The following is a 14,038-nucleotide window of genomic DNA, read 5'->3' on the forward strand; positions in this document are numbered from 1 at the left end:
AAAAAAAAAAAAACCTTCTTTAAGATGGTTCACCTTCCATTTCACTGAAAAGATTTTATGACAGTGAATAGATATTGGTCTGAAATTTGAACCAGTTTCTCTCTAATATAGAAACTGAATTCCCATAACAATATCAACATGGCAGCCAAAAGTAGGCTCCATATTCCTACTTCTCTAATTTCAATAAAGACAAATAGAAGAAATTTACTTGAGATGTGGATTCCACAGGCAAGCAGAAACTATTGCTTTCTGGCAGCACTTGTTCACAGATGAGAAGGTGGTCAGAAGATAAAATCTTCAGTGGATTCTATGCAATCACCTCTGAATCATCATCTTCCATAACACCACTGAAGGCACTGGTGTTATCACTGAAAATCGGCAGTGTTGGGGTGTTTTGTTTGGTTTTTAATTTTATTTTCTTTATGAACCTTCCCTTTTCCTTTTCAATGATTCTGTGTAAAGCAATATTTTGAATTAACCTTTGATATGTTTGACCCAAGTCCTATTAATATATGAACTCTGGGAGACATATGGAAAAAAAAAATTCAGTAACTACAAAACATTCTCCACTTTTCTATTGCCAGAGTCTTTAGCACTACTCATGCTAAAGAAATGAATACATCTTCATTATTCTCAGTTTCTAAAATAAAATTTCCACAGTTATCACCACCACTTCTCTCCACCTTCTAGCATCTGTCCCCACAGACCCCACTATTACCATAAGAACTGCCTGGGAACTAAAATAGTTCACTTGTGCACCAGATCCCACCCTCTCTGGGCTACTTGGTGGTATCTGCCCAGCAAAGTCCACCCTCTTGTGCGTGGAGGCCCCCCTGTAAACCAGTAAACATGCCTTTAAACTCTCTGGACCTCTTTTCACACCTCATTTCTGAATTTTCACTAATTAAAGTCTTAGATGTCAGAAGTTATTTTTTCCTCCAATCTTTCCTTGAAATGTCTCTCCTTTATCCAGTTTTGCTTTTCATGATCAACCTCGGTCTGCAAATATTGAGTGGAAAATTCCAGAAATAAACAACTGTTAAGTTTTAAGTTGTGCACCAGCCTGAGTAGCATAATGAAATCTGCACTGTCTCAACCTGTCCTGGCCCAGATGTGAATCATCCCTTTGTCCACCATATTCACCCTGTCTGTGCCCCCTACCTGTTAGTCACTTAGCAGCAACTTGACTGTCAAATAGAAAAAAAAAAAGTGTATAATTAGGGTTCAGTATATACACAGTTGCAGAGAGCCACTGGGGGTCTTAGAACATATCCTCTGTGGATAAAGTGGGACTAGTGTAAGTAGAACATGTTTTCTGTCTCCTTGACACACTTTATTCACTTGGAAAAATGAAAACCAACCCTGAGATCCATGTGGCAGTCCCATCTTTACCCTGACCACAGGGAGGGCCCGTTCTCTCTGTGCCTTACTTTACTTAGCTATAAATCAGAACCTATCAAGATACTACAACACTGCCAGGCACAAAGTAAGTGCTTCAGGAATGTGGGACACTATTCCTAGTATAAATTATTACATGGTCTTTTAAAAGCTTTATCTGCTTGAGAGAGGTTTATAGCAACATCAGAAGGAAGCGTAAATTTCACTCATGAAGTTCTGCCAGGCAGGGAGAACTTAGAACACTTAGAACTTAGAACACTCGGTGTTAAAGAGGAAATGATCATTATGCCTCCTTTACACTCAGGGTACTTATTGCTCATCTGAAAGCAGAAAATGGACAAGAGTAATCGCCAGGCGAGAAAAGAGTGAACATCATCAAAATGTCTTCCTTTTAGTATTTCCTCAAAAAGAGAGACCCAGAGAGGAAGGCTTATAAAGAAAAACAAAAATAAACACTAATACTTCTAATTTGTAATTTTAAGAGGTGAAAGGATCTTGCTGAAAAGTAATATCCCAACCGAGCTGGAAGTAATAACCCAGAAGAAAAATCCACTTTCTCCACAGTCACTGTTAATAATGGAACTTATTGAAATGTAATCTTACACAATCATGGAAAAAGACTTTTTTATTAAGTACTAAGATTTTGCTCTCGACAGAATTTTCAACGGAGAAAGAATCGTCACTTATTTTTGATCGCATCCTGGGTTTTCTTAATTTAACAACATAATTATCTGCAGCAAAGATTGATCAAGATATCATGGGTTATTTACCAGATTTCCCTTGTCTATAGAAATATTTTCCATTTTTTTCCATCAGTGATCAATGACTTCCATAAATGAGAATTAATGGACTTTTGTCTCCATGTCTTAGTTTTGTGTCACAGAAATGATGACCCTTCAGCAGAAATAACTTCCCATCTGAGTCTTTTACAATCACATCTGCTTTTCTACTAAAAATAGTGTCTAGGGTTTAAACTGAAGGACAGTGAGAAGAAGAGAATGAGATCCTAGTTCAACGAGGAAAAAAAATAGCCTTTTTTCTAAAGGAACTTATTTACCAATATACATTTAATCAAAAGGAAGATCCTAATAATTAGCAAATTTAGATACATTTTGAGACATTTTTCCTTGCATTCAGGCCTACTAAAAACAACATGAGCTAAAACATAGAAAATAGCAATTTATTTTCCCAGATATTATTAAACTAAAAAGTAATTTGTGGTTATAAAGAGAAATGTATTAGAGAAAGCCTTTAATTTTATATTTAAGCTTAAAAATCTCCAATTTCACCAAAAGGCCATTCCCAAAAGTATTTTTTAGAAAATCAGCAGAAAAGCACATAGTCCTAATTCAAAGACTAACAGCCCCCCCGCCACATACATGTATACAAATACACATTCTCAAAAAATATAGAGCAGAATACAGCTATAGAAAATCCAAGCCTTTTTCCAGTGCATCTATGTAATAAAATTAAATGTGTTTCTCAATGCAGAATAAACCACTTATCACTGGTTCAGTAATGAATAAATAAAAACACACGTAGATGGCTTCTGAAGTAGCAATACATATGTATAAAATGACTCGGCCTCTATTGTACATCCCAGCTGTGTAAATGCCAGAGCTTAAAGCACACATTTCTGCATTTAGCAGATATGGTGGTCTGGGAAAAAATACACAGCCAGCATCTCAGTTTGAATAAATAAATCAGGAAAATAACAAACCCCTCTTTTTTCCTATGCTATGCAACCTGCCTGGGCTAAGGCTGTATTGAATTCAACTATTAAGTAGAGACTTAGGTGGTTTTCCCCAGGAGCATACAGAAAAGTAGAAAATAAAAACAAAATTAGGCTTTAAAAATATATACTCATGTCAGACTAAACATATTTTAGACAAATAATAATGTTCATAAAATGAGGGTTTTTTGAAATATTAAAATATCTTCATAATTTATAAAACTGTTTAAGTGAATTTTGGCTTTTTGGCCTCCATTACATGGACTAGAAAAAAAGTTGCAAATATCCTATTCGTGTAATGTGGAGGTGGGAAAATGTACCACTCATGTCATTTGACACCTGAAATCTTTATTTTCCAGTGATGAGCCATTGTTAATACTCTTTTTCTTATTATATGCCTTGATATTGTCTAGACATATCTCATAGAAGTTATTTTCTGGCACTAAAGAAACCACCATGTAATATTATCTATTTCAGTCTTTGAAAAACTAAATATTCACACGAAATGGGTCCAGTGCACACACGCTATCTGGGTGAAAGGCACGCTTATCACTTTGACTCAATTTGTATAAAAACAAATTACATAACCAAAACATGTGCACCCTCTTCAGTAACTAAATCTTTGTTTGCAAAAACAGAAACACATACATATTATCTTTACAACCATGAACAGTGACAACAAATTCCAAAACGAATGTAGGGTACAGTGAAGCTGCCACTCTTCTCTTTGTTGGTGACTATTTTTTAGCAGAATCGTTTGGGGGAAGAAATTTGGCCAAATTTTGAATTGAATATCATTCAATACCAACTTAAACTATGAATTTCATTAAAGAAACTTTGCTTTGTTCAAAGTAATAATTTTTATCTAAGAAACATGAACAGAAGTCCTCAAAAATGATGGCGGTGGAGTTTTTATTGGTCTATAGGTCCAAAAATCTTTCCAGGCAAAAAAAGACTTTGAGAACACTGGAATTATTTGAATACACCTGGACACTGACTCTGCTCTCTGCCACCTGCTTCCAATCTGTGGCCTATTAAAGGTTTGTCCCACTAATGCAAAGTTTGGCTTGAGAGATAAGACATGCAGATAATTTTGAACATGAGCTTCAATGGAAACATATAGATATTTGTCTAGCTCATCATAAATGATGACATAAACTCAGTTATAAAAGTCATTCTGATGACCATGAGATTTTCTGATATGCTGTAATTTCACCATGCCCAGGCAAAACTCAGGTATGACAGTGTGTAACTCTGCCGCCTGCCCTCTTTGTTGAGATAGATGGTCTTGCTATGTAGATATTTCAGTTCTTCAGTTACCATGAATAGATACCAAAGAGACTTAATTTAACACTATAGTCCATGTGTGGTGTTTTGATTGGGGGAGAGAGAGTCTTCTTGAAAACCTAGACACCCAGTTTGCAATTTAAGTAATTATTCTTTCATATTATAAGTAAATATAGAAACATACAACTTAATTGTCCAAGACTATTAAAATTCTGCAAAACTTTATAACTTCTACTCATCCCAAGAATTTCTGCGGGGGAAAAAAAACAGTAACTTTTTTCTCTCATTTACCAAAAGTGGTTAAAATTTCTATTTCGTGTGGTACTTATCCTTCTAAAAAATTGATGCTATTTCAGAGGCACTGAGAACTCAGTTCTTAGTAAAACATAGTAACTCTTTTAAGGTAGGCAATAATCAGTCTCATTGGAAAGAGGAAGAAAAAAATCAAATTGTGTCAGAGAGTGACACAGGGTCACCCTCTGATGTAATCTTACATACTAGCTATTTCTTACTGTGAAAGGGAGGAAAGTTAGAATTGATTGTATTAAACTATTCAATGTTTGAAATTCTAGAATAGCAATGTTCCGTTTTGGGAGGATTTAGGTTCATAAACAGAAATCTTGAAAGTGGTATTGCGTTTTTCTCCTTAAGGAAACCCCAGTTTTCTTAAGCAATTACGTTCTCTATGACAAAATTGATACCGCTAGTTTCTTCAATGCGAGAAGCTCAGCCTAAAATCTAAAATTCACGTGCTTCCTTTGAACCTTTTTGCCGCAGAGAAGATTAAGAAAAAAAGACGACTGCTCCTCTAACTTTTTCACTGTGCCTTTACCTTGTCTCAACCCACAGTCAGAATCTTTAGCGAAAGGATTCACAAAAATGGAATGAAGAATTAGCATTTCTATGAATAAACAGATTCACAGTATAAAATTAGCTTTCCAAAAAAAGAAAAAAAGCAGAGAAAAAAATAAAAATAAAACTTCAGGGATCTGGAGTTCATTTGCTAATTTTTCACATCAATTCACCAGGATCGTGGGTCCATTGCCCCCAATAGTAATCTGTCATCTTTCCTTTATGTCTATAAAACTGTAAGTCCCTCAAAAACACGATAATCATTGAAGGCAACTCAATAAATTTCAGATTTATAAAATATAATGCAATGTAAGAAACAATTCTTAAGGAGAAAGTATGAAGTGTTATTTTCTGAAGACCTTCACTTTGTAAACTTTCAGGCAGAGTTCACTGTTATCATTCGTCATCCTAAGGAGACCTAGGAGGACTGTTTCTCCTCCAAAGGTGAAGTCTTGATTGCTGGCCTCAAATTTCCCATTGCTCAGACTGATCATGAAGGCAACCCTTCATAATTTCTGACAAATACCATTCTCCTTGGTAACATTGACCTTAAAAGGATGGAAAGGCTGTAGGATGTGCGGTCAGCAGAGCAGGTTCTGGAGGCAGGCTGCCTGGGTTTAAATTGGAGTTCCACCAATTACAGACCATGCAGCCGTAGACAAGTGTCCCAGTTATAAATTCAGTGAGTCTCAGCTCCAAATCCACCCCACCTTGCCCTTCTGGGTGGTATTAGAACTGGACCTTGTAAACATTTCTCTTTGGGGTATCTCAGACAATGTCTGGGTTAGCAGTAGAGGGAGGAACTTCTCTTTTTGTTTCAGATGGATTTTTTCCTTTTTGTTGTTGTTGTTGTTGTTGTTGTTTTCTGTTAGGTTTTTTTTCTTCTGCATTATAGCTACCAGCAGTATAGAAGAGATTCAGTTATAGTTACCCTTTCTCAGTGAATTTTGCAAGCACCTTAGTGGATAACCTCTCCTTGACCCATTGGCTACTAACCAAATCTGGCCTATTTCTCACTTTTTCAATCACAATGATTTTTACTTAACCATTACCAATCACCTGGGTGATTCTAAAATATGAATATTCTTACGTGCTCATTTGCAGTGCTGAGTAAAATTAATAGACAAGAGTGAATTTTTATAGACATGTCTTTAAAATACAATTGTAATGCAAAATAATTACCAATCTTTTAAATTTTTATAATTTACCAATCTGTCTGTGAAAATTTCAGGTGCAGAAGTACAATCTGCTCCATAGTATTATGAGAGAGACCTGAGGCCCAGACTATGATATATCAGATTTTAGCCTTAGTAGACATTTTTGTTCTTTATATATATAATTTTTACCCTTTAAAAAAATACACATACTAATTTTTTTAAATTTAAAAGATATGTGATGCAATCTATGTCCTATATTAAGTATCGGTGGCTCTATTTTATATTTGGATTTCAATAAAAGTTAATTTCACTGCTTACTATTACAATAACAAGGAAAAACTTACCTGTGTTTTGTATACGGGTTCCTGGAAGTGACTGATAGGTAATTTCACATTCCTGGGATATACTGATGTCATCTAGAGCAACAGTAGCATTCGATGACAAAATAGTAGCTTCTAAAATTAACTATAATTACAGAAGGATAAGATTATTAAAAAATACCCTAAAACTAATGTCTTAAATCATATTTCTTTGTGTAGAACAACTCATTTCCATCTGTCCTAGTTTCCGATCTAATTTTAGAAAATTGTTTTGACCAGAAAATTCAAATTCCAAATTTATAAAGTCATAATGCCTTTGTTAGGCAACTTTAATATCTCAGGTAACCTTGTTTCAATTAAAACTTGTAACATTCATCACCAGTGAAGGGTTCTCTTCCCATTGGAGCCATTAGGAGTCATATGCATTTATAATGTAATGAGCTCTTTGGGGCAATCAACTGTGTAGTTTACAACTCAATTTAATTGAGATATGAATTTATTTGTGATGGGTCAGCTAGAGGCAATGATTCATTTCCATGTCAAAATATTTAAATACATACATATTATGTATATATGCACAGAAGCATATTTAAGTAGTAAAGCACATTTCAGTAATAACATACAATGGTTAACTATATTTATATGCTAAGGAACTCAGAGGCATATATTTAAGTTTTTCTTAATAACTTAAAAACACTCTGAATAATGACTGATATAATTTGTTTTCTTTCTTATTAATCACTAATATCATTATATTGTTATTACAACATATATGGAAGAAAGAAAGGAAGGAGGAAAGAAAAGAAGGAAGGAAGGAAGGGAGGGAGAGGGGAAGGGAAGGGAAGGGGAGGGGGGAGGGAAGGAGAAAAGAAAGGAGGAAGGGAGACAGGAAGGAAGGAGGGAAGGAAGTGGGGGAGGAAGGAACGGAAGGAAGGAGAGAGGGAGGGAGAGGGAAGGGAAGGAGGGAGGGAGGGAGTGAGGGAGGAAAGAAGCGGGGAAGAAAGGGAGGGAGGAAGAGAGAGGGAGAGAGGAAGGAAGGAAGGGAGGGAGGAAGGAAGGAAGGAAGGGGGGAAGGAAGGGAGGGAGGAAAGAAGGGGGGAAGCAAGGGAGGGAGGGAGGGAGTGATGAATTAAGCCTGTAGTCTTAAGGAACTGTGTAGCTGACCACCAGTCCAGTACACAGGTGGTAAGCACACCTTGATTTTTATGGGGAGGATCTCTGATCTCAAGGCTCTTACAGGTTACTATGTCAGGGCTTAGAACATGCTATGACAAAATATGCTACATTGGTGTTCACTCTCTGACTTTCTCCTGCCCTTGTGAGAGCTGGCCACGAAGAAATTATCAGACTCATCTCTTCTCAAAGTAGGTCACATGTGACAGGTATCCTGCTCTATGACCAGAGGAAAAGAATGCTAGATAGAGAGGCCAAGAAGAATTTGAGCAAACAGGCTTGCTAATTCCCTGCCACTTCATTACTATTACTCATATACCCTTTTATTCAATTATACTTCTACAGTCTTCACTGAACCTAATCCTAAAAATAGAAAAATTTCCCTGGGTCTTTGTATCTTCATTTCCCTGTGTCCCATAAAATCTTGATAAATAAATTGTCATGATTTTCTGTGGCTAATCTGTCTTTTGTTAATGGGGTGTCAACCGCGATCCTTATGATAAATGAGGAAACGGTATTACATGTTCTGCTGTACACTTGGTATGATACATCCACAACTAATCTATTACATATGTGCCGTAAAAGATATAAACACAAAAACACTGGGAGAATCAAAGGAAAACGTTCCATTCTTTCTGCCAAGAACGTGGGACTGAGAGCTCGGGAAAAGGCTTGGTGGAGAGGTAGTATTAAACATGAATTCTAATTGCTGCCAAAGGTTTGCCTCAAGCAAATGAGGTAACAGTCCAAGAAAAACCAAAGAGATAAGAAAGTACATGGTATATTCAAGAACGTGGGTTGGGCGTAATAGGAGTATAGGACTTTAAGAGACTAATCAGATAATACATAGAAAGGATCAATTTGCAGGAGTTAGCATAGCCCAATTGGAGAGCAATGAGATGATATCTATTTTAAAAAATAGTATAGACTATGAAAATGAAGGTCCTTTCTCCGCAGTTATCCTAGAGAGATCTTTATAGAGATCTTTATAGAGACCAGTGAAGGTCTGTGCAGGAATGTGGATACTTCAGTGCTGGTTTTGATAATAACAGAAAACAGGTGGATCAATCAATAAATAGCAACATCGACCGTGGAATACTATACCAGGTAAAAAGATCTCTATGTGATCATATAGAAAGAACTTTAACATGTGTTTTGAGTAAAAAAAGCAAGTTATGGGATAAAAATTTATAGCACACCATTATTTAGCCTGACAACACACATGGATTGTATTTCTAGTCCATAAGAAAATGGACAGGAAGTACAAAAAGAAACAAACACACAAAAAAAGGAATCTATAAAGATAAAGACCATGATGGCAAATGAGGATGGTCAGAAGAGATTACTGCTTTATTGGAAAGGTTTGATATTTTATAATGCCATGTACACAGTTTTAATGATTTTTAAAATCTGAATAGAGCTGCTTTCTGTAGAAGCTCAATGAACTAAGAAATCTATCTTTCACATAAGAGGCAGGAAACTGAAACAAAGGTTTTAAGAAGGATTTTGATGAAATATAGGCAAGCATTTAAAAATATACATCATACTATGTTTTACATTATTAATGAGATGTAATTTATTTTGAACAGCTTTAAGTTTGAAAGAATTTTAGGAATTCTTTTTATTCATTATTATGATACAGCCACATTGAAATTGATTACAATAGACACTTAATTCTTTAGACTCATTAGATAAGTAGTTGCTGACCATTATTTTTAAAGGCCTCTGTTACTCAAAGAAAAAAATGCAGAAAAGGGACTTTTTGAGACAGAGCCTCAAGCTGCCCCCCCACCCCCGGGTAGAGTGCTGTGGCATCACAGCTCACAGCAACCTCCAACTCCTGGGCTCAAGTGAGTCTCCTGCCTCCACCTCCCAAGTACCTGGGACCACAGGCACCCACCACAACACCTGGCTATTTTTTTGTTGTTGTTGCAGCCACCATTGTTGTTTGGTGGGCCCGGGCTGGATTTGAACCCGCTACCTTAGGTGTAGGTTCCAGAAAGGGGACTTTTGAGGAACTTCTCTATGCTCCTACACAGGTAGGTAGAACCTTGAGATTGGTCTTTAAAGAGTATTTATAGCGTCTTCCCTGAAGAAAACCAACGGGCTCTTTTAAATATTCATATAAAAAAATGTAAAGATAAACACAACTTAAAAAGGCAAATAAAAAGATACTAGGCCATCTGTACCTCTGCTTATTTACTTGTATATAATTAAATTTAGGAGCATATAATGAAAGATTATAATTCTATAATTACTTAAAATCACCTAAATTTTAAAAGAAAAAATGATAACTTCCTCTAAAGAATGTGTTACACCTATAAGTGGTGACCGTTTCATGCCTCTAAAATCATCCTGGCTGTCTCTACTTTTTATCACTTTTTTTACCCAAGCTGATCTTTTGAGTTGTGACCAAACGCAGTTCTCTGTGCCAACTACAATAATAGTAATAAGTAATCAATAAGAAAGAGGTCCCTGGGAAGAGATAATTCAACCATGGGTGAAGGAAGAGTGAAAAACAAATTTTAAAAGATTCCCAAGGCAATTTGGGAATTTAAATTTCAAATTAAATGTAGGTGGCTTTCCTTTCTGAAAGCATATTTCAGGATCTTGCTAGTTTTGGCGTTACTGAATTATATTACTCACTCAAAGAGCAAAAGAGTTCTTGTTTTCAGGAATGCTAGAAACTTATACATGTTCACCATCAAGTGATTACTTTTTACATCTGTAAAACTTAGAGATTTTACAGAAAAACACTCAACTAGCATAGAAATCTTGTTTTATAAAAGAATAACAAGAGTGAAACTAAATATAACTCCATGAGAAAATAAGAGTAGAAGGAGAAGGAAGAGAGAGAATTTAGAATGTAATAATTTTTGAAGAATCATGGCTCGGCGCCTGTGGCTCAAGCGGCTAAGGCGCCAGCCACATACACCTAAGGTGGCGAGTTCGAATCCCCAGCCTGGGCCTGCCAAACAACAATGATGGCTGCAGCCAAAAAATGGCCAGATGTTATGGCAGGTGCCTTGTAGTCCCAGCTACTTGGGAGGCTGAGGCAGGAGACTCGCTTGAGCCCAGGAGTTGGAGGTTGCTGTGAGCGTGATGCCATGGCACTCTACACAGGGGGATAGCTTGAGGCTCCGTCTCAAAAAAAAAGAATCATGATCTGTCACTAATAAAAGCAAACAGCCAAGGTTTATTTAGATTTACTATAGGGAAGGTACATTTGCTTGTTTTAAGCCTGTGAAGATGGGCTATTTTCTTTCTCATTTTTAAGTGAAAGAAAAACAGAAGTTTCAAGAACAGAAGTTCTTGGTTGAAGGTCACATATCAAGTAAGAAAAGCAGATCACTCGAGAGGTTAATGATTATGCCACACTGCATCACTTTAATGAAATCAAGAGATAACTGGCCCTTAGCAGGTGTTGAAAGAACAGGCCTACCTGGCGAGAAAAGATTTCATGCAGCCCGAGATAAGGAAAGCTGAGGACACAGCAGCTTTAAAGAGACTAGATTAGCTTTTTCTTTTATATTAAAAATCTTCCCCTTCACTGAATCTTCAAATAATGTCAGGAAATTGTTATTGATTTATATCATTGACTCTAATAAAGAGGGAACATGGTATCCATCATTGTGGAAATTTTCACAAAAGGGTCATTTTAAAACGCAATCTAAAATATGATACAATTATTTTTTAATGGGAAGCCTGGAAAAAGCTGGCCAACTTAAAATCAATGAACAGTACTCAGAAAAAAGATACCTTTAGATAGTGAACCTGAGCATAGTAGATAGGCGGGAAAAAGAAATTGTGAATTAAATTAATATATTTGTGTAAAAAACTGAACACGGCCAAGGAGCGGGCCGAGTTACAACACACCGAGAAGAATGCCATTAACTATTTGATCTAAATTCTAAAACCCAGGAAATGGAAGAGAATATGGAAATGTTGTTCATTTGCTGTTCTTATACAATAAATAGCAAACCTGATTCTTTGCCAGCAAAGAGAACGAATGGCCTGTTGAATTCGGCCTGTGTATTTCCTAAGGAACTCAAAGCTATTTGTATTCTAATATAATGTCCACAACTGACATCAAAAGGACCACATGAAATCAGAATTTCATGGTTAAATGGGGAGGTCATATAATCCGATGCCTTTCTTGTTCCAATTTTTAGATGGGCTTGGATTATACTGTAGAAATATGTTTAGCACTTAGTCACATTGAACCGATAGCCAAGCAATGACTCAGGTCACCCTGAAATGATTTTATCCACTGTACTTGAATTCTAGCTTGTTTCCAAGAATATTTAAAAGCTAGATTGACTATCATAGAGTTATCCTATTTTTTCCATTTCTTATTGATAAAAGAATGAACTAGGAACTGCATCCAGTGGGAATCCTCCTATACATTCTCACACCTGCTAAAATACGCTTAGAGAAATCAGGTTAAACCACCATAAGATTAGCATTACTTTTTTTCCTGCAGAGCAAAAATTGGGTGGAAAGTTATATAAAAAGGACAAAAAGCTTCATTTTTAGAACCAAACGTTAATATTACAAGCCAAGTTTTAATAGTTAATTCTTGAGCATAAGAACATGAGTATTCATTTCTCCTTGAACTACTAGTTTGAAATATTTAATAATAAATATGTATCATATGAATGCATTAAATAATACCTTCTATGTATATCTCTCTGTGTGTATTTATGTATTTTATATAAAATTTGTACTGATTTCACAACAGAATATCAATACAAGTCCACAATTCCTTATCTAAAGCCTTTGGGGACAGAGGAGCTATGAAATTTGAATAGTTCTGAGTTGATGTTAATGTAATGCTGAGAGTGTTTATTACATGATATCCTCTGGGAGATCTGAGGCAACACTGTATAATCAAACCCATCACTGCATGGACTGCCTGAAGACCTCAGATGGGTTCAGGTCAGCTTAGATTTTCTGCTCAAGTCATTTTTCAAAAGGTTATTGCTTTCCAAATTTAATTTTCTAAATTCCTGATTAGACACTGTAGACCTGGAATGGCCTTCTTGATTGTGAACTTTGAGGGAATTTGTCTGATTTTTTCTTTTTATTCCTCTGTAGTTTCCAAAACACACACACAGTATAACCAACTCCTAACAGGACTAAGCAAGTGAGGAGGCACGAGGCAAACTCTTAGCTTCCCTGGAGTGAATTAAACACAAGGAGGTCTAGCAAGCTGATTGGTGTAAGGCTGGTTGGAGAGAAAAACTAACACAGGGTGCTGAGCCCTGAGCAGGGGGGTGAGGGGAGGGGGAGCCCCAGAGCAGGGCTGGTTTAGAAACCCTCACAGACCCATCACTGCCAAATTAGAAAATGGCCAATGGCTGATCAACAAAGTAGGTAATATGCCCCAGATAATAAGGGTTCATCTCCGTTTGCACTGCTTAGCAAAGCAAAACCAAAACTATATCCAAAAAATAAATATTAAAGAAAAAGACACAGTACTGTGCTAAAACTCATCAATAATAGTCATCAGTCAAGGAGGGACTCCAGTTGTAAAAAAGGCAGGCATGCATTTCAAATTCTAATACTTTTTGGATAACTAATGCTAACAAAGGGCAGTCTGGTTTTTTCTCAATATGTCAATCAACCATAAACTGTCAGATCTTTTTGGTACATTTCATTGTAACTCAAAGTGAAACCTAATGAGAACAATGTTATGTAAAATACAAATCAGAGATATGAGAACAGATGTGCTGATTCTGACTTGTTCTGCTCCCCGAAATGGAGATTGACACTGAATGGCCGGCCTTTCCATCGAATGCTTCCCAATTAAGGGCTATTAGGTTCATGGTGTTTTATCCAGTAGATATGGGAATGGAACCATAAATTAATCCCTTGACCATCAGGAGACTTTGGAGAGCTTCATTAGTGAAGAAGCCTTTAGAGATTGAGCCTAGAGTTCTGGTTCAGATGAGATTCCATTTTAAAAAAGGAATACTGGCTCGGCGCCTGTGGCTCAAGCGGCTAAGGCGCCAGCCACATACACCCAAGGTGGCGGGTTCAAATCCCCAGCCTGGGCCCGCCAAACAACAATGACGGCTGCAACCAAAAAATGGCCAGGCGTTGTAGCGGGCGCCTGT

General features: G+C 36.6%; 1 protein-coding gene across 1 annotated transcript in view; it reads right to left on the minus strand.

Annotated features, from left to right (window-relative positions):
- Nucleotides 1-14,038, minus strand: part of MALRD1 (MAM and LDL receptor class A domain containing 1) — a 514,668-nt gene that overhangs the window by 421,812 nt on the left and 78,818 nt on the right. The window contains exon 14 of the mRNA XM_012803304.1: nucleotides 6,771-6,891. Within this exon, the coding sequence (XP_012658758.1) occupies nucleotides 6,771-6,891 (121 nt within the window). The remainder of the gene's footprint in view (nucleotides 1-6,770; nucleotides 6,892-14,038) is intronic.

This window comes from Otolemur garnettii, unplaced genomic scaffold (genome assembly GCF_000181295.1).
Source record: "Otolemur garnettii isolate 467f Iridium unplaced genomic scaffold, OtoGar3 scaffold00019, whole genome shotgun sequence".
In the NCBI taxonomy this organism is placed as follows: Eukaryota; Metazoa; Chordata; class Mammalia; order Primates; family Galagidae; genus Otolemur; species Otolemur garnettii.